Here is a 27,799-nt window from a genome sequence, read left to right as displayed (position 1 = left end):
CCTCATATGTCGCATTGGCAAACATTCTTCGTAGGCGAAATTGCTTCTCGGATTCCAGGAATGTTTGTGTAAATTCTTTCGCAACAGAAGTGATCTCCAGTTGTGCTGCCAGGTTAGCAAACATTCCTTGCAGCCGAAATCGCTCAAATGAATGTTTGGTAAATTATTTTGTAATAGAATGCCAGCATACTAGGAGTCACTGTCGCGCAGGCCACATTCTTCGACATCGCTCGAAGTGCGGAAGGAATCATGATGTTGAGTAAATTCAGGAATGTTTGCTAATCTGGCAGCACGACTGGAGATTGCTTCCATCGCAAAAGAATTTACGCAAACATTCCTGGAATCCGAGAAGCAATTTCGCATACGAGGAATGTTTGCTAATGCGACACGCGACCTGCTATGGGGTAGGTGCATTTTCTAGAGATCTCTCCCAGGCCTCGATGCGCCACGGGCCTATAAAAGAAAGGCTTGCTGGGCTACTAACTGCAGGACTCGAAACTTTACACTCCACGCACATTATCTACCGCACTTTGTGTTGTACAGTCTCGAACAATGTCGACCGTCTTTGTCAGAAACTTGATTTTTCAGTCGTGAGTGCCTTTTGCAGCGATATCGCGCCGTCATCATTACCTTTTTACCCCGTCGTCTCCCAGAAATGACCTCGGAAAGCAGTCGGATCTTCTGCTCACTTTCAATGGCCCGGTGCCTGGCGTGGGCGACCACTCCCCCGTAGTCTGGAGGTGAGCACCCTCGATTTCGCCTGCGATTAATTCGAACCTTACAATATTTTAGGGTCAGCACATTCGGAGACGAGGGTGGGTGTACTCACATCTTACTGCGTGGAAGTCAACTTACACATGACCTTCGTCCCAGGCCCGTATCAGATGAAAGCGACCTACACAAGCCAGTAAGACTCAGGATGCAAATTGTGCTCACCAACTTTGCTGATCCAACTTATAGGCTTGCTTTCACCAAACCACAGGTCGAAAATGGGAATATCGTTGGCGCTGCGACCGCTGTACAGTTAAACGTGAGAGGTTCTCATCTACTCTGCGATTCCTAGCACCAATGCAAGCATTCATGCAGGTCGGCCAACAAACCATCCTGACCAAGACCGGTAACGTTTTCAAGTTCTCTGTAAGTTTGGTTTCCATCTATCTTTGTCTTAACAACAACCCGTGTAGGGTCCTGTGGAAGGAACCGCCGGTTACGTGAAAGCTACCAATGACGCTGGGGTGAAGGAGGACTTGGCAATAGGTTTGTGACCCGCCATTTTTTCCTGTTAGTTAACCTCAGTGAATTTCGCCTCCAGGCTTCATGAGCCCTGGACAGTTGTTGCCTACACCGATGCTGTACTTCAACGAAGTTGGGTCCGCCGTCGTCCCCCTATTTCTCTCCCAGGGAGCTCACAGTGCAGCACACAGAGACGACAGCAACGTTACCGCACAGTTCACTCCCAAACTGCGTGCCTACATTACCTCAGATTATCAAGAGACCGAAATCTTGAGAGGTGAAATTCAGACCCCTATGTTGTGGGAGATGGATCTCGCCAAACTTTCTGAGACCACCACCTGGAACCTCACGCGGGATGCAAACACTGGACATTACAAGATCACCAAGGCGTGAGGAAGGAACTTTGGAATTGGCGCACTGAAACATCTGTTGTCTGAGGTTAGTAACTTGAATTTGGTAGCAACTTCATTTGGAACCCTGACATGCCGGGTCACTCAGTCGCTGGTCTTGTGGAATGTCGCCCGTATCTCGTGTGTTGGCTACGAATTGTACAATGTATCGCGTTGAATCAAGTTTTGCCTCTATATTCGTGACATCGCATTGAACAAGATCTAAGACATTTCATTTACTGACGCTTATAGCCACGCTCAGCACAATCCTTGCAATGATATGCATTTGCACTTCGCACCCGATCACTCGTGCTGCACGCACAATACTTGTGCACCCACTCATTAGCAATGTCTATGAATGGCGAGAAGTGCATGGATGAATTTGAATGTGACTCACGTGCGTGCGCTTCTTCAAAACTTCGGTTACACGGATTCGAGCTACATTTCAACTGCTTCGCTGCCCACCTCTTTCGGGAATCTGCAAGTCCAGATCCTACTGTTGTCGTGGGAGAAAGCAACGAGGAGACGGGTACCACGGATGAAAACTACCTCATTCACCAATTTCTCATGACCCTTAACCGTCAGTTCGAGTCTATGAGGCATTTTCCTTTTGAGTTGGCGCTTGGGACGCTACTTTGTAAGTGCCAGTGATGGCTGCCATTGAATCTTTTTCGATGTCTCAGTCAGCAGGAGCGTCGACGAGGGAGGGGTTACTTGCGTGCACTAAGGTGAGTAGACACTAAGTTGCATTTCCTACAGAATATTAATACTATCCCTGAATCCACATGTTGGGCTTGCTGTAGATACGTGGTGTCTCACATGCAAGTTAGTGTTTCAGGAGTAGCGCGGTGGTCACTTGCAATGTGCTTCGCCATCATTGACTTGATGGCTGCGGTAATATCGTACATTCATCCTGAGGGAGAAGCAGTTTTTCATTCTTGCTGGCATCATTGACTGGCAACTACCCTCTCAGTGCACTCGATTACTACACGACTTCTTCTGACCGCTATAAGTTGATTCCATCTACAGGCGTCACGCGCAACCATCGCCACCACACGGATGTGCAGCCCTACATGTGGACTGGCCCATATATGCACGAGATTATGCATACAAGCTGTCATTGATACGGGCTGTACGGCCTATCATCAAGCGATGACAGGACACTACTGTTACATGCAGTCTCATCGAAGACCACCGCTAACATCAGATTCTTCCCGTGTTTGCACGAGCTAATCATTGTGAGTGTTAAGACCGTACTCAAGTAGTATCGGATCCGAAGGGCTTCGGCCTCAGCTCGTGCGCTGTGCCCCTTTCCCGAGTCTTGCCCCTTATTTCAGAGAGCTAAAGTATCGCGTCTAGTGAGACGGATAAGTATTGTAACGGATAAGTCTTGTATCGCAACGGATAAGTATTGCAATGGATCCGTTAAGACTTCCGGATATCGAACATATAGAGTAACGGCTAATCCGGATCGGATCCGGACTAGAAACTAACGGGTGAGGACTGTCCGAAGACAGAGGCGGATATGTAGACTATAGGAATCTATCCTAAGTCTCGGAGTAGACAAGAGTAGCGTACTCAAGTCCGGACGGATAACGGAGGGACTTAGAGTCCAGACGGAATGAATGCAATCTAAGATGATATTCAAACTGATCTACTACAGCGCATATACAAAGGTTTATATACTACGGATGGCTAACGGAATGATCAATAAGCAAAGGTGCGAGGCTATGAACGAAAGTATAAGCAAAGTCTAAGTGGAGCGTATTGGTAAGTCGGATGGATCACGAATCATGAACCGGGAATGAAGTACAAGTAAAAGCGGATTCGTAAGTGTAGCGGATCAGTAAGCAAAGCGGAAGTAAAGGATAACCGGTATACCAGTGTACAGGAATACCGAAAGGAGATGAACGATAGTTAGAGTTATATGAACAGGAAATGAAATAAGAATCAAAGCGGATCTGTGGACCGGACGACGGATATGTTCATCGGATCTGGATCGGATCTGAGATCCGGATCATCGGATCTGTAACCGGATATATGGTATATGACAGTGAGACTGATTTGCAGTTCACGACACTACAATGTGCTACTGTCATTCTCGCCTGCACAACCAGCCACATTGTCAGACAGACCTTACCCGTTTGGCATGTTTACTTGAATTCATCGATTTATCTTAGCTATTCTTAGCCAAGTGGTTAACAGGTTCGAGATCTATTCGTGCAGGTTTGAAACCCGCCAACAATGTTTTTCTCCATGATCGCACCTCGTGCATGAGCTCATGGAGAGATCATCGAATGTCAACAATAAGAATCATGGCCAAGTTGTTAACAGATTCGAAATCTGTTCCTCCCTGATGGTGCAGGTTCAAAACCTGCTGGCAATAGTTTTTCTCTATGATTGCACCTCGAGCATGAGTTCATGGAGAGGTCTTCAAACATCAACCATAAGACCTCATGACCAAGTTGTTAACAGATTCCAAGTCTGTTCTTTCCTGATGGTGCAGGTTTGAAACCTAACGAGAATATTTTTTCTCTATGATCTGAATGCTGCGTACCATACCGCGATGTCAGTCGTCTATTGGGAGCAAACATCAAATTGCATGCGTCATCAAATACTTGGTACATGTGGTGATATCCACTATAACGTAAAAGTTTGGAAAGGGCAGAAAGCCTAGCGGGAGCTAGAAGCAGACAAACTCGTTTGTCCGGTGCGTGAAAGACATGGGAACTGCAAGGCATCTGATGACTGGAACATGTTCAACATCTAATGGGGAAGGGGGTCGGTTACTAGTAGCTGCACTGGTACTTCCGGTCTGCAACGTTACTGGGGTGGCTCCGCCAATTACACTGGATGTCCCTGCTGGTAGCATGCTGCTGCTTCAAGTTGAGACACCAGCGTGGGCTTACTGGCGAGGAGGACGTGGTGGCTGCGCCAGCCTATCCCTTTCTCCATTAGCGGTGCACTACAAAACAATATCAGCATCATGAGACGGATATCCAAAAATTGGGAAAACTTACATATTTGTGTCGTGTCGCAATGACGTCCACAAGGGGAGTCCTGCATTGGCGAGGAGGAAAAGAAATGATTCACCATTGGTGAATGAGGTAGTTTTTATCCGTGGTACCCATCTTCCCGCGACGAGGGCGTCTCTGAAATGGCTGGTCTTGGTACAAGTCTAAATAGTAAAGAGACTTTAGGTCTTGGGTCTTGGTACAGGTGGTGATGCTCTGACAAAGATTGAAGACACCGGCGTCCCCCGAGCATGGCTGACCATTACACACCCGCCAGTCACATCTCTCCTGCCAGTCACATCTCTCCTGCCAGTCACATCTCTCCTGCCAGTCACATCTCTCCTGCCAGTCACATCTCTCCTGCCAGTCACATCTCTCCTGCCAGTCACATCTCTCCTGCCAGTCACATCTCTCCTGCCAGTCACATCTCTCCTGCCAGTCACATCTCTCCTGCCAGTCACATCTCTCCTGCCAGTCACATCTCTCCCACCAGTCACATCACGCCTCCACCCGCCGCCGCCGCCAGGCACTGCATCTCAATGCATGGGCCATGGGCATCATGTCCCTCTTTGCTGCCATGCAGCAACACCATCAGCTTGCCACCATGCCATTTCTTGATCTCACCACCTTTCTCCGGTGTACCAGCCTTCTCAAAGATAATATTATACTACCTCAGCTGCACACCGTCTCTGTCCTGGGCAATGTGAACAAGGTAAGCCAGGAAAGAAGATATGTGTGGGGAAGATGAGGAATGGATGTAACGACAGGCGGGCAGGGTATTTGAGCAGCTCATGCATGGTTCGAGCGGCGTCTAAATCGAGGATGCCATTGACATCACCTCCAGTGGCAGGCGGGCACAGAATAGCATTCCTGACAGCTGGTGGGTGGCAGGCAGCACAGAGGTGGGATGAAGGGTACTATTAATATCCTCCCTTAGGTGAGCTGCACCTATGTTTCCCACATTACCTGGTTAGTAAACTGGCCTTATGGTAATCTTAGTAACACTGAATAAAGCATAAACTCATTTGTATGGAGCACTGCTGGTGCACACCAGCGGTGCTATAGGCCACTTATAAGCTATTTACTTGTATTCTTTTCGTAGGGAGCACTGCCGGTGCACACCCGCGGTGCACACCCGTGGGTGCTGGTTACTTCATCACCCATTTTGGCAACTTCGCCGCCTCCCATAATGGGCACAATGCCGCCACCTGTCTGCTTGTCGTCAACAACAGTGAGCTCATATCCTCATAATTATTCTTCCTTTATTCTACCGTATTATTTCTATTTCTTTACACACGCTCTCATTGGGCACCTTCTCTATGCACTAATGCCTGCTCATACATACTCACCTTGATTACACCAAGGAGGTATGTGGGAATTTGTACTTCTCACCTCTTCCACCACACTGACTCGCAGTTTCATGACGACAACGACACCGACAGCCAGTCCTATAGATGACGGGGCGCACAACACGTCATTCTGTGGGTGGCATTTCAAGAAAGTGTACTGTGTATGTTGGGGGAACCAAACCTCAAAAGCAATATGCGGGCGCCATTCAAAAACGTCAACAAGAGGCCCATGCACTCCGAGCATCACTTCTCAAAAGTAGGACTCACTACACTACTGATTCTGTACTAACATCATGCTCTAGAGATGTCTCTGAGGGAACGCGAGCAGTTGTTGAGTGCTGAAAACCAGCAGTCTGTTGCGAACACCTCTACCCCACCAGATGGACATGGCCCTGCCTCCTACACCATGGATGTTGACACCATGTTTCCTCCTCCTGGGGAAGAAGGTTTTTCATTTAGTCATGGGGAGAAGAGGTATCATTGTATGCGGAACTGGAGGAAATCACAACTGAAAGCTCAAGGTTCGTTCATCTCTCTTCATATCATTTTCTCATTATCCTCACTTCAATCCGATGTATTGCAGATGTCTTGACTTACGTGATCGCAGTGGTCGTGTAGCCCAGCAACTTGCTGACTGGTCTACCCAATACAATGACCTTACAGATGCGCTTCTTCACTACCATCACCGTGATCATCAAACAACAGCACCTTCCCCCGCCATTGATAGTTCATTCTCAATCAAGGTGATTGATATTTTCGGTGAGTCAAAGTTTCTGAGCTCAGCATTTTGTATATCTCATGTAGCCTAGATGCGCAGTATCCACACTTTTAATCATGCCTTGCCTTTCATCAATGCTCCTTACTCCAATATGGCTGCATAGGCAGTTCTCCCCTTCATCCTGCAATTGCTATTACAATTCGCACCCCTGATGTTTTTCTGTCAGACCCACCGTGTGTGGCCCGCTGTCTTACTAGGATGTGAAAGGCAATAAAACACCAAATTTCACTTATCCTCCACGGTCAACGTTCAGACAATACCAACGGTTGATAATGTGGTTGTTCGTGGGGGTGCAAATATAGATTGCGTTCTCCTTGAACAAATTTACCAATGACTAAAAAAGGGGTGAGGATATTTGGGAATCTCAGGAACAATGCCCAGTTAACTGGCTTGATGCAGTACTTTAGGGTTCTTCAGGGATAATGATGCGACAGTACGCAGATTACGGAAAGTTACGTGAATTACAGCGATCTGTGGTGAGTCAGAGCGATATCTCTGGGATACTCCTTATTCTCACAATCAGGGGAGATCAAACTAGGAGTCGGATACAGTTGAATCAATCAAATACGTGGCTTCGAAACTGACCTTTCTGCTGCTCAGGATCTCACAATGAGTAATGACGCAGATCCAGACTAGAATACAACCTTCTTGATGTAGTCTTAAGTGGCCAAGCTCTTAATATTGTTGACTAAAGTATAAGTCCTATTTATCATCCTCAATCATTAAAGTAACGTGGATTTCTCCCCCACAGAATTGATTTCCTGTGTCGTAAAGAGAATTGCAGTGAAACTACACTAGACGACTAGTAACCGTGCACTAGCTAGAGTATTTAATGTGACTTTAGAGGTGGCCTCAGGTAGTCAGAATGTCGTGGGAAACAGTGACAAAAGAGTGGAGGGAATAAACTAATATTCACTCAGTATTCACACAGATATTAAGGGGTGAGAAACTTTCTGAGAGATACGCAAACTCTCTAAAAAGGGATCTTATTATTCAAAGAGGGAAACTATGTCCCTTTATATACTACTCTACAGGTGGCTATGCAACTACTAAATATGGAATAGTGACTCATAATGACTCCATGTGACTCACTATGACTCAGTGTCCAAATGTTCACTTAGAGGTTACCGCTATTCGGAACTGTCCAGAAACTATGACTAATCATTAAACAAAATGTAGATTATGTAAGAAGATTGACACTGCTCAGATGATGACTGCGCAGATGTTGAGATGTTAAGATGTTAACACAAATATGGCTCATTAGGTGGGAAAATGTACAAGAAAATCCCAAAAGGTGCGGGAATGTGCTTACTAATGAAAGGATAAGGGTTTTTAACACAGTTTGTTGACTGTGCTAAGTACGTAATATGAATGATTAATTCATGTAGCTATGAAAAACCTTCAAGAAAATTATAGTAAATTGTAATAAAGCCATAAGAAATTAGAACTGCCTTTATTGGCAGTATTAGGTTGTACGAGAGTATGTTATGTGTCCGTGATCATGTACGAAACAGGTTTCGTGCGTGTCAGTGATTGATTTCATCCTTGATGCGAGCCAGAAGTCCATTGTAGAATTGGCGTCATAAAGCTCCGTCACCCCAACTGTGGACTTGCGAAGCGAGATGCTGGAATTCCACAATATACTTGTTAATGTGCTGTCCGTCACGCATGTGGAGCTACTCGAGTTGCATTTCTGCATCACCGGATGGGTCATGAGGTCCAAAATTGGTTTGGAGTTCAAGCATGAATGCGGAATAGTCATTTACCCAGTCCAGACGATCATCCGAATCGTCGGACAGGAGATCCGGTTCAAACCATTCGAGGGCCATACCCTTAAGGTAGGATTGGGCAAAGTTGACTTTAGCCCATCTGGTACGGAAAGCTTTTGGCTTGCTTTGGAAGTTCAGCTCACACTGGACGAAGAATGCATGGAGCTTCTGTGGCTCGGATCCATCAAAGGTATCTGGTTCTCGGACCTTGACTTTGGAATCTTCGTATGCGGGTACATGATGATTATTGCGAGCAAGGTTATCAATGGCTTCTGAGAGTCGGAGCATAATGCGGTCCTGTGGGTTTAGGCTGTCATCTTCATTGCCGTCATCATCCGGATCATTGTCCGGTTCACCACCGAAGTCATCCGGCAGGTTTCCACCGGGAAAATTGTCATCATCACCATTATCAGGATCTTCGTCGTCCAGAGGTCCTCCGGCAGGAGTGCGTGTAGGAGTTTCCGGGTGTCAACAATTAAGGAGTTCAGATATGGTTTGAGTGGGTCCACGGTTACTAATGCGTTGCTGAGAGAAACTGGTGAAGGTGTTGACTATGGGTGTCGGGTCATGACAGAGGGATGTAAGTCCGACTGCGTGTAGTGTTGTTCGTGTCTTAGTAGAAGGCATGATAGGTGTAAGTATACTCGGAAAGGTATGAGTTTGAATATACTGTTAAGACCGTACTCAAGAGGTATCGGATACAAAGGGCTTTGGCCTCAGCTCATGCGCTGTGCCCCTTTCCCGAGGATTGCCCCTTATTTCAGAGTACTAAGATATCGCGTCTAGCAGGACGGATAGGTATCGTAACAGATCCGTTAAGGCTTCCGGATATCGGACATATAGAGTAACGGCTAATCTGGATTGGATCCAAACTAGAAACTAACAGATAAAGACTGTCTGAAGACAGAGGCGGATATATAGACTATCAGAATCAATCCTAAGTCTCAGATTAGACAAGAGTATAGGGCTCAAGTCTGGACGGACAACGGAGGATGAACGGAGGGACTTAGAGTCCGGATGGGATGAGTGCAATCTAAGATGATATTCGAACTGATCTTCTACAGTGCATGTACAAGGGTTTATATACTACGGATAACTAACAGAATGATCAATAAGCAAAGTATAAACAAAGTGTATTGGTAAGTCGGACGGATCACAAATCATGAACCAGGAATGAAGTATAAGTTAAAGTGGATCAGTAAGAACAGCGGAAGTAAAGGATAACCAGATTACCGGTGTACAGGAATACTGAAAGGAGATGAACGATAGTTAGAGTTATATGAACAGGAAATGAAATGAGGATCAGATCGGATCTGTGGACCGGACAACAGATGTGTCCAACAGATCTGGATCGGATCTGAGATTTGGATCTTTGGATCTGTACCTGGATATATGGTATATGACAGACCTGAGGGAATAGCTACTAAGGACAACTCAAGATTGAAAGACCCAAAAGAGCGCTAGAGCGCGGGAATAGCACATCGCAAGACAGAGTGCTAATGTGTGGGAAAGAGCGGAAGTCAAAAAAGCGGACTGAGTCAAAGGATAGCGAGTGAGATCAAAGGTATTGATTGCAAGGGTAAGGAAAGTCAAATAGGGGCCATAGAGCACAACTAAAGGGTGACTACTTCTAAGTAAAACCTAAGGGGAAGGAAATACAGTTGAAGGGAAGTAGTGTCAAATTAATCACCATAGGCTTCTTATACTAGTAAACTATACCATCTCAGACTTGAAAGGGATAGGATATACATGTAATAAGACTGTAGCACTTGTTACAAACTCAAGGCAAAGTGAATTACATACCAATGAGGTAGGATGGACAGTGAATGGTTTCTGACATTCCAAAGGGATCCTAGAGCGCTAGAACAGCATGCTGGATAAGCACTAAGCGCAGGAACAAGCGCTAGATAGAGCGGACAAGCGCTGATACACCTATAGACACATTGCTGGTAGTTCTGATAGCGCTATAAGCGTGGGAATAGCGCAGGATAAGTCGTGGGAACATGGATAGCACTGCGGGAATGCGCGCACATAGTGCAGGAAAGTGCGGGAAAGTGTGGACTAGTGTCAGACAAGGGTTATGGCTGAGACAAGTACAGACTGCTGATAGGGGAGTAGTGAATAATATGAGGGATAACTTTGGTCCACCTAATCAAGGCTTATGCAGGTATACATGCCTAGTGCCAATATGATTGTCACACTGGCCAGCCCTGATTCTACATGTTGTAGATGTCATCTGACCAGTATTCAATTCTGAAACCAGTGACCGGCCAGCCTTGATTCTACATCTTGTAGGTATAAGGCTAGCCACTATTTCAATCATAGTAATCCTAGTAATTATATATCTATCTACATCAACACTAATTCTACATACTCCAGCCAGCTGGATTCTACATCCTGTAGCCATAAGGCTAGCTACTTTTTTCATAGTAATACTAATGTGCATATATCCACACTGATTCCACATGCTCCGGCCAGCTGGATTCTACATACTCCGGCTGGTGACTGGCTGGCCATGATTCTACAGCCTTTTGGCACATCCAGGGCCAGTGTTCTATGTGGCAAAATGACTGAAGTATGTGCTGCTGGACACTCTGGCTTGGGCTTCACCTACACAAGGCCAGTCGCTATACTGAAAATTTTTGGGTTCAGTTCAGGTTCAGACCGGACCACAGCAAACAGTTCTCTGTGGTCTGGTTCTGGGTTCAGTGATTTTGTAGAACTGAACCAATGGTCTGGTTCTTGGTTCTCTTCCAGGGCCCCTCTGAACCACATCAGTGAACTCCCAGGCTCTATACAGAGCTGTACAGCATGCAAGCTCCACAGCTTGGTCCCTACTGGACAGTTCACCACAGTACTACATCTCCTTGTGAATTTTTGTACACAAATTCACAGACACCCAAATTGAAGGCTCTTGTACAGGATTCACCAATGACATATTGATTGCCCAACTGTCTTTGCATGTACAAATAAGGACGATCACAATATGTATTCAATTAAACAACACAGCGGTAAACATGAATGCACAGTATCCTAAAAGTAAATGATGTTTGACTTGTAGTAAAATGAACTCATTGTATGCAGCGTCAAGATCCTAAGAACTCAATCAAGCACGACTTGTAGATGATGATGCTTCAAAACATTATTGCCATCGACCTTGAAGAACTCTGCCCTGTATGGAAAAAAATGATTAGTATTGAAAAACTCCAAAAAAAATAAAAATCTTGCCATCCGGACACAGCCCACAAATGAAGCTGTTCTACCAACTTTGGTCCGTGATAAGGATCCTGAAGGATATTGTTGAGTAGCCCGACCATCCTGGTATAGATTGATTTGTACTCCTTGGCAGAAAACTTTGGGTATACCTTTCCATTACTGTTCTTGACTAAGCCGTCAAAGACACAATTAAACTAGAAAAAACATGGTGTCAGCATGTTGTCAAGTAAGTACAAGCACCAAAATAAATACCGCAGTGCAAACCAATGCTAAGCACTCCAGCGGAAGTTGCTCACAGAAAATCTCGGGTCTCCTGCAAGCAACACAATAAGACCCAGTGTAAAAGAACGAAGTGCTGGCTTCGCGGAGTGTGGGATGAGCAATGTTTCGAGTTTTCCCAAGACTATCTACACCGTTGCGCAAAAAAAGAGACAATTCCAGTAATTTTGCAGCGCATTCTTCGACCCACGTAGCACATTCTTGGGGGGAACATGAGATGGTGGGATAAGGTCATACATAGAGGGTGTGATACAAATAGTGGTTTTCTTGAGGTCTGAGCGCCATGTTGATAGATCTTCAAACAGCTGAAATAAATAAAAAGTACATCAGATACAGGCATGTGACTAAAAACACAGACACACAAGCTTGGCCATGTCAGACTTGTGATCAGGCCAAATATCTGATGGACATGTGAGTAAGTTGTTTCAAGGGAAGAGAAATACTTACTGCCTTCAACTTGTTGACCGCTTTCAAGCCATTGTACAAGCAAAGCTGTGAGGATCTTAGGGACGGTTCCTGACAAGCCATCAATGAAGGTCGGGAATGGATTCTCTATTGCATGCTGGACATGGCACTCTCCCTTCATTTCTTCAAGGAACCTCTTCCAATGGGGACTATACCAACCCAGCTGTGTAGCCTTAGGCCCTTCACCTGTTATCTTGGCTGATACCTTATGAGCTTTGGTATTCGAATCACTTGACTTTGAATCGGAAGGTTTGGTCTCAGCCTGACGCAAAAGATCGAGGACTGCAGGATCAGGCAGGTGGGGATGTCCATTTCGCTTATGGTGAAGCCGTAGAACATCATCAGGATTATGCTCTGCGGGCTTCAACGAAGGGAAGGTCAGTAGACTCCATAGAAACAAATAATATATACCTGGATCATAGTATCCTCATCGCTGGACGTGTCAGCTACTAAATTCTTCTCGGCCATGTTTTCATCCTCATCACGTGAGTGTTGAAACTCGAAGTCACTTGGAAGAGCAGTGGTGACCCAAGGTTGTGAGGGCTCAACTTCCTTTGAGAACCCTGTCTCATGCTCAGTGTGATCAAAATTGTGACAAGCGAATTACTTACCAGGATGCGCAGTAAGGTGCCCATGCGCAGCTCCCCATCTGACCTCCTGATCTTCGACATCAACATCGCCTTCTTCTTCTTCTTCTTCTTCCTCTTCCTCTTCTTCTGCTTCTTCTTCTTCTTTCTTCTTCTCTTCTTCTTCTTCTTCTTCGTCTTCTTCTTCTTCTTCCTCCTCCTCCTCCTCTTCATCATCATCAGCATGACCTCCATTGTCATTGTTGTCATCAGCAGATGCCTCTGAACTTTCAGATCCAGTATCTCCTGCTCCTGAATGTACATCTTCAGCTGACAATAGAGCAGGGTCCAGGTTCTTGTAGAAACTGAGCGTTAGATTGAATCGACGTGGATTTTGAAGGTGCTAGTTGTGTCAAATTGTTATTTCTGGAGGTGGTAATAGGTAGAAGATGCCTGATGAGATCCAGGGAAGCTGACAGAGCATGTTGTTTCATGGCAGCTGCTACAAATGAGTTATTGAGTGCTTGCAAGTCAGGCTCTGTGCCAGGAGGGATGATTGACTGCACAAAGCCAAACTGGCCACCAGGATGGTGATGAGAAAAAGCAGGATTGATAGTAGTCAATACATCCGAGTCAGTGGTAGGAGTGAGAGCGTTATTCTTCACTTTACTAGTACCTTTCTTCCTCCCTGTTTTAGAAGTTACAGGATCCACCACTGTTTCTGAGGCGGTATATGACGGAGGGGGTTTCTGTCCATATTCAACATTACTATATAAAACCAATATAAACAGACCTGCCTTTGGGCGACTTCCACGACCTTTGTGAGGCAGTTTGGGTGCAAGTGGATTGGTAGATACATCCAAGTCAAGGGAGGTGGAGCCCTTGGGCTGAGTAGTCCATGCCGGGGCATCTAAGAGAGCACTAATTTTTTCCAGTTGCTCTGCCCTACCTCCTTTTCCTGCACCAGGATGTCCAGAACGTCGAGCTGATGGTTTGTCTGCAGAAATTGACTGCTGCAACACTACAGATGCCTCAGCCCCAGCATGCGACTTCTTTGCAGAAGTTGCTTGACCATCAGAATCCACAGCTTTACACTTTGTTTTCTTCTGGCTAGTGCAAGGAGGCATGACTAGAGCACACTGAGAGTAGAAATAGTAATACAATCAGCACAAGTAAATCACTGGGAGATACGCACTATCTTTTAAGGCTCGGAAATGTTCAACCATGACTCATAATCGGAAAATCGCAAATACATTTTGAATGTCTCCAGTGCCTGCAGGCAATGTGAGAGGATCTTGTGAAGCTGAATATGACACCTTTCAGAAATATGAGTCGAACACTGTCTGCAGGTAGAGAGTGGGAGCTTGAACATGTTGAGGCGATGTAGAGACTCCATTGCGAGTAGCCTCACAAAGGCCGTATTTCCACTTCGTCTCCACTAACGCGCGCTATATACGACAAGGCGACTTAAACGCGCTAAACGCGCGACGCTTCCGCCTAATCCGCGCATTCGCGCATTCTGGCGCCTATAGCGCGCCTCTATAGCGCCTTTTGCGTTACTACGGCGCCTTTGCACGCGCTTTCGCGCTTTACCTTCGCGTTCGCTTTTCCAAGTCGCCTGTCCTCCGCACGTCCTGTCCTGTCCCTCTATGATCCGCTGGTGCGTCTCCCTTTATCTTTTCAACTGACTTTAGCTATATACCTCGTCTGTTTACACATATTTCCTTATTCTACAACACAACAACTCTTTTTCGCTTCGCTTCCGCTTCGGCTCAGTGCCTGGGAACATTTACCTTAGACATGGGGACTCTGATAGATTTTTCACTTACTTACTTACTCACTACATCCCATCATCCTGCATCAGTGTATACTGTGAATCAATTTCTATTCATTTGCAACACAACCACTGCGCGACTCTCTATTCTTTTGCAACAAGCTCTCTTGAGAAAATCTTGAAAGACCTTCGCGCTACTTCCGCCTCTTCACTGCCCCCTATAGCGCGCCTATAGCGCGCTTGTTCCGCCTCGCGGTTCCGCCTACGTCGTGCTTTCGCCTTTCGTCGCGTTAACGCGCGTTTCGCATTTACAAGGCGTCTCGCACCCGCGCTTTGCGCAGATTCCCTTGCTGACTCATTCAGCGCATCCCCTCGCATTTACTCGAGGAAAAGACTCAGTAAAGATCCTCTTGGGCCGACTTCTACTTGCGTTCGAGGACTACTGCAGGCGACTTATCTTATATTTTTCAGTATAGACCCACTCATGATTCCTCATCTTCAGCGAGGTAGTAATGATGCACGCGCTTTATTTCACAAGTACAGAATGGGGATATCATGTGACTCATACTAAATGTGTAAAGTATGTATGATCAAACTCTACCCAGTTTTGTTCCTCTTCAGCTTGGGTATGATTTCCATCGTCCACCGATGATCAACCACTCGCTTCTGTCGTGTTTCATCTACAGGTGACATATGTACTTTCCTCATCACTAGTGATACTAGTAAACGAACCTGCTGCTGAGAGAATTACCCATTTCGAGACTAAGAGCTCAGGGGAGTCCTCCTTCAGAAGTGTAGTAATGTGTCTATCCAGCAGATCAATTACATTGTTGAAGAGCAACCATTTAGGTTCTTTAATGAGTTCATACCACTCTAATGCGAGTGGAAGAAGAGATTTGAAGTATGGGTCAAACTGTTTGGCGAGTTCCATAGTGTAGTGGTCTGATTGATGAAAAAATCAAGTTTTGCTGTCCCCACACTTTTGGTACGTGGATGCAGACCATTCTCGTGTTATCCATTTGATGCACTGCATTGAATACTGTGGGAGAGTAACAGGGAGAACACGCTTCATGCTGAGAGGGCCCCTGAATTCAATACAAACCCAGATGAAAATGTAAAACATCGACTCAAGATTGTCGTTGTAAACATGCGTGATCATGGGGGCTGGGTATGGTTTTGATCCTGAGGCTTGTGTACCCAAGCACTCATCAGATGGATCCAGCATGTTGAGATAAAGCTGGAAGAGAAGGGACCGCAACATGAAAGGTATTGTGCCCTGAGGTTGTAAGATAATATTTATTTATATCCATATCCTAGAAAGATATCAAAACACTAACTGTGCCCCCAACACCATACTGATTGCCTTGTATAATCTCTACAGCAAACTCCCAATCTATTAACATCCCATGGGAGCCACTACCATCATCCTCGATCATTGCATTATTCAAACTGCAATCATGATGAAGAACCTGGTTCTGCTCCACTGCTTGTTTCTGAACTGAAAATCTTGTGAGTGCAACAGTTAGGTAAATACGATTGAAATCACTTACTCTTCATGATATCCCGTATCGGGGTTAAGAACTCCGCATGTGAACAGAATTGATATAAGGGTCGCACGCGGGGTTTCAGGACCAGGCGAACATGTGTACAGGAGGTGCCCTGTATGCTGTGTGGGACCTTTTGACGATACTTCACCATTTCGTCAACCTCACCAGGTTCCATCTCCACCAGCCAATATTTGACAAGGTGAGGAACACCATGGATCCCATCCATCTTCTCCATCATACAAATCTCGTTCAGGACCTCTGATTTACCCCCGAGAACCCAGTGATCCTTCACGATATACTCTTCCTCGTCCTTTCTGACCAGATAGCACGCTGTGCCACAACCAACAAGGCCTTGGGTAGAGAATATTAGATCCAGGATATTGTATGTATTCTGATTGACTCGTATTTTTCCTATTGGCTCTGGGAGGGGCCCACAGAGAGGATCACGAGGGATTTCTTCTATGAGGGGAACCATGTTTGGAGGGATATTGGCTGCAGGTTTGGGCACCGCATCCTCTATGGCATTGGTCTCCGAGTCGACTGTGTTTGGAGGGATATTGGCTGCAAGTTCGGGCACCACATCCTCTATGGCATTGGTCTCTGAGTCGTTCTCCATGATCTGCGCATCTGGGATCACTTTGGGAGTCTGCTGTAGAGAAGGTGAGGGTTTGGCAGGGCGGAAATCAGGAGATCGAAGTGTGTGGTGAAGTGTATGCTTCAAGATACTGATCGTGGGGTCAAACCCGATACACTCGAGATTGCTGAAGACAATGGATGAAAATATTTGTAAGTACTTGTCCAGCTCTCAATCAATATGCATGCAAGGGCTGACAACACCACCTGAGTAGTCATATAGGTGGACATGAAGCTCACGATACCCATTACAAATGGAGACCAACAGTGTGAAGCGTCTCCACAGTTGGTGCTTGAGTAGCAGGTAAGCCTTGCTGTCAAGAGTTTTGGTGAGGGGATGTGAAGGTAAGTAGGCACTCAAAGTCAGCTCACATACGGCCTTGATTGTGTCCCATCTAGCCTCGATATCATCAAGTAAGGTGAGGTCTGGTTTGCGCGCGATTTCATTGCCGTGTATTGGGCGTGAGGAGTTTGATGCACTCCAGACACGAGATAAGTTATGCCTCTGAGCGAGTGCAGGTTGCTGCAGGAGGGCAAAGGCAAGGATGTTATAGAAGGACACAAAAATCTGTTCGGTTGTCCATGGTTTTGTAGGATCATGGATGATCTCATGGAGCACTGGGGTTCTGTCACCACTGGTGGAGCTGGCATTTATTGATATTTCATCATCTTCAGGTTGGCCAACACTCTCAGCCTGTGACTCGGAGGCAGTGGGTGTGCTAGTTTCATTGATGAAAACCCAATCTCCCAACCTCTCATTCGTGGTACCACTATTTTCTCCTTCCATCTCTTCCTGGTCCGTACTACTCTTCTCTCCTGCCCACTTACTTTTTTGCCCAGGAAGTTTGTCTAGATGTGAATCTGGGAGTGGCCAATTCCAACGGCATGCATGTATGTCATAGAGCGGTACGAGGGTTGCTTCATTTTGAATGTGCTGAAATGCTTCAATCCTGGTATCCAGGTGGATTTTCTTCAATAGAACTTTAAGATCCTTTGCTTTGGGAACTTCAGTTGCACAGGACTTAAAAATCAACGATAATAAATGGGTGAGCTCATCGCTGTTGGCAGGTGGAGATTTCTGCAAGATCAAGCGAATAAGTTCCAAGCTGGTCAGTTTATCGATTGTTGTTATGTCATGAACCTCTGGAGCTGACATCAAAGATGCCAGCTTCATCCCGAGGCCCACTGAACAGAAATGTTTGCCAAGTGGCATGAGGGAGCACTAGTATGGATGCGTGGATACAGGTACAAAAATAATGTCTTTGATGATCTATTTGATACCCTACAAAAATGGCCTTATCTTGCATCAAATCTCAGACTGATAGCGCAAAGAAAGTGCTTCTATCCCAAAATTCATTCAGCCAAAACTCTGCGGCATGCTCCAAGCTGTTGTATGTTGTGAGACGCTTGTCAGCAGTAGCACCAAAGCGAGGGATGAGTTGGACAGGAGCCCTCAATTGAGATACCAGGATAATGTCACCCATCCAGTTTCCATTGGAGCGCTTTGCTCACTTCAGTATGTGAAGCCATGTAGCTGGATCGCAATCATTTGAAAGATCAAAATGTTGGACATACGTGAGGAACCAATCCTTCCAGGACCATTGCACACCACTCTTGCTGATGGGTCGCATGATGAGTCTGATCTGTGTGATTGTATGACCTGTAACAGTTAGTGAGCATAAATTTATCATAATGCAAGACAAAAAGCACCTGAAAGACGACTACTAGGCCACGAGTAGCCCACACTGATCTCGATAATGACTGTATCATAATGACCTAGAATCCATGGGTTATTTGGTGGCGCACAATTTAGCGTCTGAGCTGGTTTGATGATGTGAGTCTCGTGGAAGTCCATCTCTTGCAGCTGAATCTTGAACCAGACTTGAACTCTGTTGAATGGGAGGACAGCAGTAGGTCCTGCCCTTCTAGGGCCACCTATTGCATGAACGTGCTGGCGTCCATAAGTTGCCTCGCATTGAAGGAAATCAGCTATGGCCAGTCGTAGATCTGGTAAGCTAAATCTGATAGTGACTTCATCAACAGTGATGCTCCGAATGGAGGGCTCATATCCAAGATGAAAGGCAGTACATTTCTTGACAAAGGAGCAAAGTGGAACAGGCACAGAACCCACTTTGCGCTGCTGGAGTGCCTTAGTGATCGCAGAATAATTTGTAGTTTGGCGTGGTTGGCGGTGTGACAATCATATTGGCGCTAGGCATGTATACCTGCATAAGCCTTCAATAGGTGGACCAAAGTTATTCCTCATATTATTCACTACTCCCCTATCAGCAGTCTTCACTTGTCTCAGCCATAACCCTTGTCCAACACTATTCCGCACTTTCCCGCACTATGCGTGCACATTCCCGCAGCGCTATTCATGCTCCCCGCGACTTATCCAACGCTATTCCCACGCTTATAGCGCTGTTGGAACTACCAGCAATGTGTTTTAGGTGCATTAGTGCTTGTCCGCTCTATCTAGTGCTTGTCCGCTCTATCTAGTGCTTGTCCGCTCTATCTAGTGCTTGTCCGCTCTACTAGTGCTTGTCCGCTCTATCTAGTGCTTGTCCGCTCTATCTAGTGCTTGTCCGCTCTATCTAGTGCTTGTCCGCTCTATCTAGTGCTTGTCCGCTCTATCTAGTGCTTGTCCGCTCTATCTAGTGCTTGTCCGCTCTATCTAGTGCTTGTCCGCTCTATCTAGTGCTTGTCCGCTCTATCTAGTGCTTGTCCGCTCTATCTAGTGCTTGTCCGCTCTATCTAGTGCTTGTCCGCTCTATCTAGTGCTTGTCCGCTCTATCTAGTGCTTGTCCGCTCTATCTAGTGCTTGTCCGCTCTATCTAGTGCTTGTCCGCTCTATCTAGGCTTGTCCGCTCTATCTAGTGCTTGTCCGCTCTATCTAGTGCTTGTCCGCTCTATCTAGTGCTTGTCCGCTCTATCTAGTGCTTGTCCGCTCTATCTAGTGCTTGTCCGCTCTATCTAGTGCTTGTCCGCTCTATCTAGTGCTTGTCCGCTCTATCTAGTGCTTGTTCCCTCCTCCGCGCTCAGCGCTTATCCAGCACGCTGTTCTCCCACTCTAGGATCCACCCGAAATGTCAGAATCCATCCATTGTCCATCCTACCTCATTGGTATGTAATTTGCCTTGCCTCGAGTTTGTAAAAAGTGCTACAGTCTTATTACATGTATATCCTATCCCTTCCGAGTCCGAGATGGTATAGTTAACTAGTATAAGAAGCCTATGGTGACTACTTCGACACTACTTCCCTTCAACTGTATTTCCTTACCATTAGGTTTTACTTAGAAGTAGTCACCCTTTAGTTGCGCTCTATGGCCCCTATTTGACTTTCCCTTACTCTTGCAATCAATACCTTTGATCTCACTCGCTATCCATTACCCTCCTTTGACTCAGTGTCCGCTTTCTTGACTTCCGCTCTTTCCCGCGCATTAGCGCTCTATCTTGCGATGCGCTATTCCCACGCTTTAGCGCTCTTTCGGGTCTTTCGATCTTGAGTTGTCCTTAGTAGCTTTTCCCTTGGGTCGAACGTTCTTGCATCTTTGTTGCAAGTATAGCAGCATAGGCAGAGCTTAGACATATACTGGCTGAGTACCTTAACAAGTGCCTAGTCAGGTTGTGTTTTTCACAGCAGGTTTGATTGATAGGAATATCTTGTGTGTCAACATCAGCGTCAACGTCACTATCTTCAGCATCCAAGTCCAACCTCTCTTCCTCAACCCTCTGCCCATGATCTAGAAGGCTAGTGGCGAGCTCAAAATGATGACATTTTTCAGCACAGTCAAGGTGTCGATAAATTTGTGTGTTATAATTGTTGTAATTGGTCAATCTGGCAGGGTCTTTTATCTCCATAATGTGGGCGTGTTCAGTGATGTCGGCAGACCACTGTCCTATAACGCCAGAGTTCCAAATACTGGAAATGATACTTTGCATTAGCTCCAGCTTGGGGATCTAAAAGTTGTCAATAGTTCTATTGCCCTTCCCCCGACGAGCCCGGCAGCAATGATTGCATCTTTGTTTGCATGGAACTCAGTTAGTGCACCTGAGATGCACTCAAGATCGTCTTCATCAACATGTGGTGACTGTATGAGATACCGGAACTCCATGAGCGCTCGTACAGCAGTGATGACACCAACAGGTGCTGCATCCGCACTGACAGCGATGATATAATGTTGAATTTCCCATTCACAGCAACCAGTGACTTGTTTTAGCTTGGAGATTCCATCATAAAAGTGTTGATAACCAGTGATAGGCTGTAACACTGAGAATCAAAAGTCTATTTCAGAATCTCCAACAGCATTAATGAGCCATTGGGCATCATGGTCAAAGAATTCTTTATGAAGATGGTGGAGTGATTCCAGTGTAAGAAAACGGGAGGGGTCTGCTAGTATGTAGTCCCACCAGAACAGTTTGTCGACACCATTCAGTTGGAACTTCTGTGCCTCGCGGAAAAACACCTCAAGATCATTGGGATCAGTGCATAAGCGCACAACAGCAAGTTGTGCAAGAGTCGTTGACTTTGTCCGGGGTTCATGACAGAATGCATCCCCGAACTGCTTATACATTGCCATCGTCACCGGTGATGTTTTTCCACCAACAATGGCCAGCATCATGGCCTCGGGGGTGTCAGTGATATAGCTCATGAGAGCAGTGAAGCAATACTGACTGTGTCCGATAGGATCAGACAGCATGATACCATGTTGAGTGGCTTGCTTGAGTGGTTCAAGAACAATCTTAAGGCACTGGTGTATGAGGTGATCCTCCAATATGCCCTTCATCTGCTTTTTCTTGTGAATAAACCTGGGGACTGGTAACAGGGCAGCGAGAATGAAAGAGTTGGTTGATGATTTTAGGTGTACATTCATATGAATGTTGGCAAGGCTAATTAGGAGGGGATGAGCTACATGATCCCCTGTTAATGCAGTGAGATTTGTCTTGTCAGAAGAGAGAATGGTGCCAAGGAGGGTTGTGTTCTTGGGTATCGCCGACTGCAAGAATACATGATGAGTGCCAGACTTCAATATTCAACATCTACTCACCTGCATGTTCCATGCGTCGTTTCCTGACATCCATCCAGCATACAGTATTCCCCCGTCACTTGCATCGGCGAAACTTCGAACGCACCGCACAATACAACAGCACATTTGTAAAAAAATCGTGATTGACCAATGGTTTTTAACACATGTACTACTGCATATAATAAAATCTTGAGAGCATCAGAGCATGTGTAGAGCGGTGAATGAATCAAAAATCTGGCCTTTATCAACACTCCACCGTCACTTGCGTCGGTCCCAAAAAAGGTATTACTTAATGATAAGAACTCATTGTACATGATTAATTATCGCGATAAGCCGATCAAACCTCACTCCCACCATCAGAATCATTGCCGTCAATGTCCTCGTCTTCATTCACACCATGTTCATCTTCTTCTTCAGTGTCATCGAGAGTCAGTTTGGGTATCGGCGACTCTAATTTGCCCTGTTTCAGTCTTTTCCACCTTGGCCGACGTTTCTCGAGCTTGGCACAATCTCTCTCCTCCTCCCACAGCCTTATTTCTTCTTTGTATATGGCTTGACGTTCCTCGTTTCTGTCCTCCCTCAAGCCTGCGCCGAAGTGTATCAGCACTGACAGTAACCACTTTCCTCTTTGCTTTCCACTTCTCCGCAACATCTCTGCAAATGGCCTTTCTGCTCTTCCTCTCACTTTCAGGCTTCTTCTGCTCATCATGGTATACCTTCATTGCCTCTGCATAGGCCTTATCTTGCTCAGCACGAGCCATCTGTTTCTTCTTTGCCACAGAGCGAGCAATACCAGGCATTTTGTAGGAAGGTTTTTTGTTAGTACGCGACACACCAGTTTGTAACACACGCCTCATTTAGCTAATATCTGTCATGCATAACATACTTAGATTTGATAACTCGTTGATTGTCAAGTTTTACATAGCCCTTCACCAGCATTGAACTGGCACACCAGGAATGCTACGATCTTTACTAATGACACATGTTAGATATCAGCAAAGGTAATCTTCATTGATATATGAAGTCAGATTGTGCTACAAAAATCATTTGAAGGCACTATGTACAGAAAAGCGAAATTTCAGCTACAAATTGCAACATCATGATTTTTCCTGCTGGCAGATTTGAGACATTATACCAGCCATGCATAGCTCTATATGCCACGAAAACATACCAGCAAGAATTGTGTCTAAATAATGTGATTTGACAATGTTGTTGCGCATCGACGCAAGTGATGGTGGAAACGCAAGTGACCATGGAATACTGTATACACGACACAGCCTCTTTGCAGTAGAGTAAACCTTGCAAGGTGTGAGGTCCATATGATGGTGAAATAGCGGGTGATTGAAAATGCTGGTGATACATTCGATAGGGTCACGCCAGTACAGAATTACTGGCGACTTTGTAGGATGTGATGTAGGTATTACTTGAGACTTCCAGCATGGACCGCTGGGCAGCATCTCAGCTCGACCACGTAATTCTCTGGCAGAGCAGAATGACAAGGGTAAATCCTTGATCTAAAAAGAAGTGAATCGTTAGCAGTGAAAGCAAAGTATACAGACTGACCATTTCAAGTGATAGAAAAGAGTCGATGTTCCCCATGCTCAGGCCCGAACGTAACAGCCATGCTGTAACTTGCCAATCTTGTCAACTGCTAAACCGATAGTAAAGGTTCATTTTACAACACACACTGTTTTCATCTGCATCAAACAGCCCCAAAAATGTGTAGCCATCCTCATAGGCCAGAGGAGGCTCTGGAAAGTAATCAATTACTTCACCATGCACTTCATGACCTCCAGTTCCCTCAGTGATATCATCCTCTCCAAAATAATGAAAAATTTCCTCGCCTCCAAGTCCAGGATCATAAGAAACATCGATGTTCTCGTCATCTGCTGAGTCCATGTTATGATCTTCACTGGGCGTAATAAAGTTGATGACATCTTCTAACCATGTATTCCATCCAGACCGAGGCTGGCTCATATGATGAGCAATGGAAGTATGATCTTTAAAGGCTTTACCGCATGAGGGGCAGCTTGAATGAGACATAAGTCTGAGCTGGTAAGAGACACATCAATAACACAGGCTGATATCAGCATTTCCTGAAACTATACTCTCAATATACAATGACCATTAATCTGCGTGCATTATCAACAAGGGCATCAGGTCTAGCGGATGACATTCTCAATCCACATCATCAGCCCTGTGATGACACAAAACCAGGGACACGTGGGACGGACCTTTATGAACTCCTTGAAGCTATTGGTTACTTGGTAAAGTCAATCATTCATTTCTTGTTTTATTGAAGGTGCCTAAAATTTCACCAGTCAATACCGGATCAAACCAATTCTGAAGCGAAACTTGTTATGGACCTTGCACAAGCCAAGCGTGAAGTATTTTGGGCACAGAAGGCACTTGCAGATTGTTTAGTATGGGAAAGTGAAGTATTGGTGAGTTTGCTCAGATTTCGAGTAGATGTTGCAGAGAAGACACTAGACGATGCAGACATGGGCCTGGGGTGCATGAGACTTGCCTTCAAACAGAATGGCTGGTCTCATTGTCCTTTATCTGCTTCACAATGTGAAGATGACCATCAGCATCCCGGTAAGTTTATGACCTATGAGATAGAACGATTGTCCTTATCGAGTACAGAAAATTCATCATCTGCTACGATAGAGGTCCCAAATGGCCACGTTGTCACTATCCAGCTTGACTGACTGTTTGTCACAAACGGTCAAGAGTCACTTCAAGTTTGTGTATATGTTATTATGATAGTATTTGCCTCATGTACATACTACTAGTATTAGCATTATGCTCCCATCCCTTCCAGTTCACACAATGTTTTATGTTCATGTTGTTGTCTTAGTGTTTGAATTAAATTTTGCATTGTCTGAAGTCCATCAGTAGTCTGAAATAAAATGTCAAGTTTGCATTTCAATGGTATTTTACTATATACACTTTAAGTACTACTAGTATGATTCGCACTCAGACTCCAAGCCTCAACTTTCAAATGCAAAGTCCTGTGAGCCATGTAGAACTGTGAGTGATTGTAATGAATGTATACCTTGTGGCACTATTTGCTGTGACTCTTGGTGGAACTGTGAAATCTGTGATCAGCTGTCGTGGGAATACAAGTCTTGTGCTTTCTGTGGGAAAAGTTGTAGTTTGCTGATGCAGAAGGACCCCGGCTGCTCCCTATACTGCATGTCCACCGGTAGCGCCCCACATGCCTGCAAAATCACCCATCCTATGGTCCTAAATGCTGCGCCTCACAAGCCTGTACGACACACCCTATGTTTGTCAGTAGCGCCCCGAGAGGCCTTGGATCCTCCTTGATCCCGGATTGGAGGGGGCACCAGACAGCCTAGACTGACAACAAATCTCAAACTGATGTTCGATTTCCCTAAACAAGTACTGGTTGATTACTATGGACCGACAAAGTGATTCACCATGTAGACCGATTTAGACTATGTCTAACATATAGTATACTTAGACAGAACATTGTCTATGTAGAGTCTGTAGTGGTAGCAGTAGTTGCAGTACTCAAACAAGGATCAATCCATTATTTTCACCATTCAACCTCTGCACCCTTGTGAAGCCCACTCCATGGCCTGGTGAAACATCCTAGATGAGCTGAAAAAAGCTGTACTGGCAGTCAGCTAGTGCTGCCGCGGTCCGGTTCAGTCTTGTTCAACGGGGGTTAAGCAAGAACCAAGAACCGAACCTGGGTCCAGTTCTACCAGAGTCGACAAACCCTGGACCGAACCTTCACAAACCGTTCGGAGCGGTCAGGTTCAGTTTTTTTTGGGTTCAAACACGAACCGAACCCTAAAATGTCTAGTAGTGAGTGAATTTTTTTGTTGAGTCCTCGTCAATCACAAGTGATGTGAACAGAGTTGATGAATGTATTATGGCTCCAGTTTGGTGGTTCATATGTAAGCAATGGCGTGATCGGATGGATGCAATGCTAAATAAGTCATGGAGGGCCACATCCGTGGCAGGGCCTGCTACCTGTTTTGGTTGGTCTAAGTCCGATTGTCTCTCCTCGCACAATGGGAACTACACTCCTGACGATGGCAGAGTCGAAGTGAAGAAAAGAGGATACGGCAAGGTGTAAGGACAGTGGTGAAGTTCAATGTCCCTTATCATCTTTGAGCGTAATTAGCTGAGAAGTAGCATGTGGGTCGGTTGAACAACTGGCAATCAATGCCCCAATGTCTTGAATGTCTAGCGTGTGCAGTCTGGACTGGCCGGTAAGAGATTGGTTACAGACGTGCAACTCCACTTGAGCCTGGACAAGATCAGTTGAATCACACTTGATACACAACAAGGGAGGGTAAGTGCTGAACCTGGTTCATTAGTCCAGACAACACGTCCTTGATGGCCTTGAAATTTATAAGACACCACATGTTGTCCCGTGATACCCAATCTCTTCTCATCTTCTCCAGGTCAATCAGCAGGCTACAGCAACGTTAGATTAAATAATGAAGATAGGTCATGCATGTACTTCAGCTTGTTGGGGGCACAGACATTAAGGTGTGTAAACACATGCACGTACAGTGCCTATCCATAGACGCTGTCAAACCCCCTGTGTAGTTTCACAATGAATATCCCACTGACTGGGAAAATGGGCATGCACCGCATCCCTTTGATGCATGCCTGTCTCGCTGCTGCATCCACGCCCTCAAATTCATCTACCAAATCCTGGACCTGAAATCTCACTGAGTTGCGAAGATGCTGTGTAGAAGTCTTGGGAGAGTCCATTCAATGATCACAAGATAGCGCAATATCGTCAATGGTCGTTGGTGCGCAAGGTCAAACGGGATTCTGCTGCTGCCAAACAGAAAACCGTGTGCTTGAAATTGTAGGAAGAGAATATTTGAAAATATGAGATGCAACTGTACATGCTACGAGAAGGAGTTTGTAGAGTAGAAGAAAAGAAAGAACCTGTTGAAAGACACAGTTTGATTATTGATAACTAAAATGAAGGAATAAGTGGAGCAGAGGGACAAACGGGAGTGCAGAACGTCGAGTTGGAATTGGAGAACTTCGAATATGGGTCTGTAATGCATTGAGCGTTGATAAACTAGGTATTGAGGGAGTACGTGAACGTCCTGTTGGACGATGCAAGTGAGTAGAGTGCTGGTGCAGATGGTGTTGAACATACATAACGATCACATCCATGCTTGATACACCACAATCCAGCGCTTACATCGCCAAAGTGAGATTTGAGGGATGATATATGATTGACCGATGGGATCAAGATCGAAGTTGTTGGTAGGAGTTGAAAAGGACTGAAGAAGTTCACAATGTTAACGAAGTTGAAGTGCTTGAGGGAAATGCTTTTGATTTTGACGAGTTGGATTGGGTCGAACAAGGAATAATACCATAGGCTATTCTAGATGAGGTTGTGGTGGTTAATTACAATGGCGAGGGTGGCGGATGGGACGAGGCAACATTGATGTCATCGTTAGGAATGTCGTATACATAGCGCCTAGAGTTTTGCCAACGTCATATCGGTTCGGGGTTCGGAACGGTTCGGGACCCGTCCGAACCAAAGTCGAACCGTTCCCAATGCCAGAACCGAGAACCGTACTATGGTCCGGTTCTGGCTGACACCTGGACCGTGGACCGAACCACAGGGGAACCGGACCAAAAGTCCGGTTCGAACCATGGTTCAGGACCGGACCACGGCAGCACTACAGTCAGCAATCAAGGACGGGACATTTATGGATGCTTGCCAGTATCAAGGAACTTGTCTACAATC

At 45.6% G+C, this 27,799-nt stretch overlaps 7 protein-coding genes across 7 annotated transcripts; 4 read left to right on the top strand and 3 right to left on the bottom strand.

Moving 5' to 3' along the window:
- Positions 1–304: 304 nt before the first annotated feature.
- DFJ58DRAFT_804213 (uncharacterized protein) lies at positions 305–1,813 on the top strand. Its single transcript, XM_041391011.1, has 10 exons — positions 305–590; positions 654–740; positions 793–815; positions 874–907; positions 961–1,030; positions 1,087–1,137; positions 1,185–1,257; positions 1,313–1,370; positions 1,425–1,671; positions 1,732–1,813. The coding sequence occupies exons 1-9, from the start codon at positions 553–555 to the stop codon at positions 1,624–1,626; spliced, it is 636 nt and encodes a 211-aa protein (XP_041240405.1). The 5' UTR covers positions 305–552; the 3' UTR covers positions 1,627–1,671; positions 1,732–1,813.
- Positions 1,814–1,970: 157 nt separating this feature from the next.
- Positions 1,971–2,349, top strand: DFJ58DRAFT_844275 (uncharacterized protein; the record flags this gene model as incomplete). The annotated part of the gene is made up of 2 exons (XM_041393063.1): positions 1,971–2,259; positions 2,306–2,349. 2 exons carry the CDS (start codon positions 1,971–1,973, stop codon positions 2,347–2,349), a joined length of 333 nt encoding a protein of 110 aa, XP_041240404.1.
- Positions 2,350–6,289: 3,940 nt separating this feature from the next.
- DFJ58DRAFT_731531 (uncharacterized protein) lies at positions 6,290–6,817 on the top strand (the record flags this gene model as incomplete). Its single annotated transcript, XM_041386049.1, has 3 exons — positions 6,290–6,510; positions 6,569–6,744; positions 6,795–6,817. The coding sequence occupies 3 exons, from the start codon at positions 6,290–6,292 to the stop codon at positions 6,815–6,817; spliced, it is 420 nt and encodes a 139-aa protein (XP_041240403.1).
- Positions 6,818–11,634: 4,817 nt separating this feature from the next.
- On the bottom strand, positions 11,635–14,185 carry DFJ58DRAFT_853649 (uncharacterized protein; the record flags this gene model as incomplete). The annotated part of the gene is made up of 10 exons (XM_041393858.1): positions 11,635–11,704; positions 11,779–11,942; positions 12,045–12,151; positions 12,218–12,332; positions 12,390–12,427; positions 12,475–12,853; positions 12,904–13,055; positions 13,104–13,423; positions 13,536–13,779; positions 13,852–14,185. 10 exons carry the CDS (start codon positions 14,183–14,185, stop codon positions 11,635–11,637), a joined length of 1,923 nt encoding a protein of 640 aa, XP_041240402.1.
- A 1,244-nt stretch (positions 14,186–15,429) lies between these two features.
- On the bottom strand, positions 15,430–18,225 carry DFJ58DRAFT_731528 (uncharacterized protein; the record flags this gene model as incomplete). The annotated part of the gene is made up of 7 exons (XM_041386048.1): positions 15,430–15,512; positions 15,565–15,774; positions 15,811–16,108; positions 16,170–16,330; positions 16,383–17,140; positions 17,265–17,326; positions 17,389–18,225. The coding sequence occupies 7 exons, from the start codon at positions 18,223–18,225 to the stop codon at positions 15,430–15,432; spliced, it is 2,409 nt and encodes an 802-aa protein (XP_041240401.1).
- A 100-nt stretch (positions 18,226–18,325) lies between these two features.
- On the bottom strand, positions 18,326–24,081 carry DFJ58DRAFT_717758 (uncharacterized protein; the record flags this gene model as incomplete). The annotated part of the gene is made up of 10 exons (XM_041384398.1): positions 18,326–18,519; positions 18,723–19,161; positions 20,687–20,971; positions 21,010–21,273; positions 21,316–21,537; positions 21,575–21,576; positions 21,687–22,035; positions 23,307–23,552; positions 23,602–23,678; positions 23,727–24,081. The coding sequence occupies 10 exons, from the start codon at positions 24,079–24,081 to the stop codon at positions 18,326–18,328; spliced, it is 2,433 nt and encodes an 810-aa protein (XP_041240400.1).
- Positions 24,082–24,158: 77 nt separating this feature from the next.
- Positions 24,159–24,749, top strand: DFJ58DRAFT_731525 (uncharacterized protein; the record flags this gene model as incomplete). Its single annotated transcript, XM_041386047.1, has 4 exons — positions 24,159–24,305; positions 24,360–24,456; positions 24,508–24,636; positions 24,685–24,749. 4 exons carry the CDS (start codon positions 24,159–24,161, stop codon positions 24,747–24,749), a joined length of 438 nt encoding a protein of 145 aa, XP_041240399.1.
- Positions 24,750–27,799: the final 3,050 nt, after the last annotated feature.

This window comes from Suillus subalutaceus (genome assembly GCF_016647625.1).
Source record: "Suillus subalutaceus strain FC151 chromosome Unknown DFJ58scaffold_107, whole genome shotgun sequence".
In the NCBI taxonomy this organism is placed as follows: domain Eukaryota; kingdom Fungi; phylum Basidiomycota; class Agaricomycetes; order Boletales; family Suillaceae; genus Suillus; species Suillus subalutaceus.
The sequence above is the reverse complement of the archived record's forward strand: the minus strand, read 5'-3'. Positions and strand labels throughout refer to the sequence as shown.

Coding starts and splice junctions, on each gene's coding strand:
- DFJ58DRAFT_804213 (XM_041391011.1), top strand. CDS start 553: ATGTCGACCGTCTTTGTCAGAAACTTGATTTTTCAGTC. Junction 1,258..1,312: donor GAAGGAGGACTTGGCAATAG/GTTTGTGACCCG, acceptor TTTCGCCTCCAG/GCTTCATGAGCCCTGGACAG. Junction 1,371..1,424: donor CTGTACTTCAACGAAGTTGG/GTCCGCCGTCGT, acceptor TGCAGCACACAG/AGACGACAGCAACGTTACCG.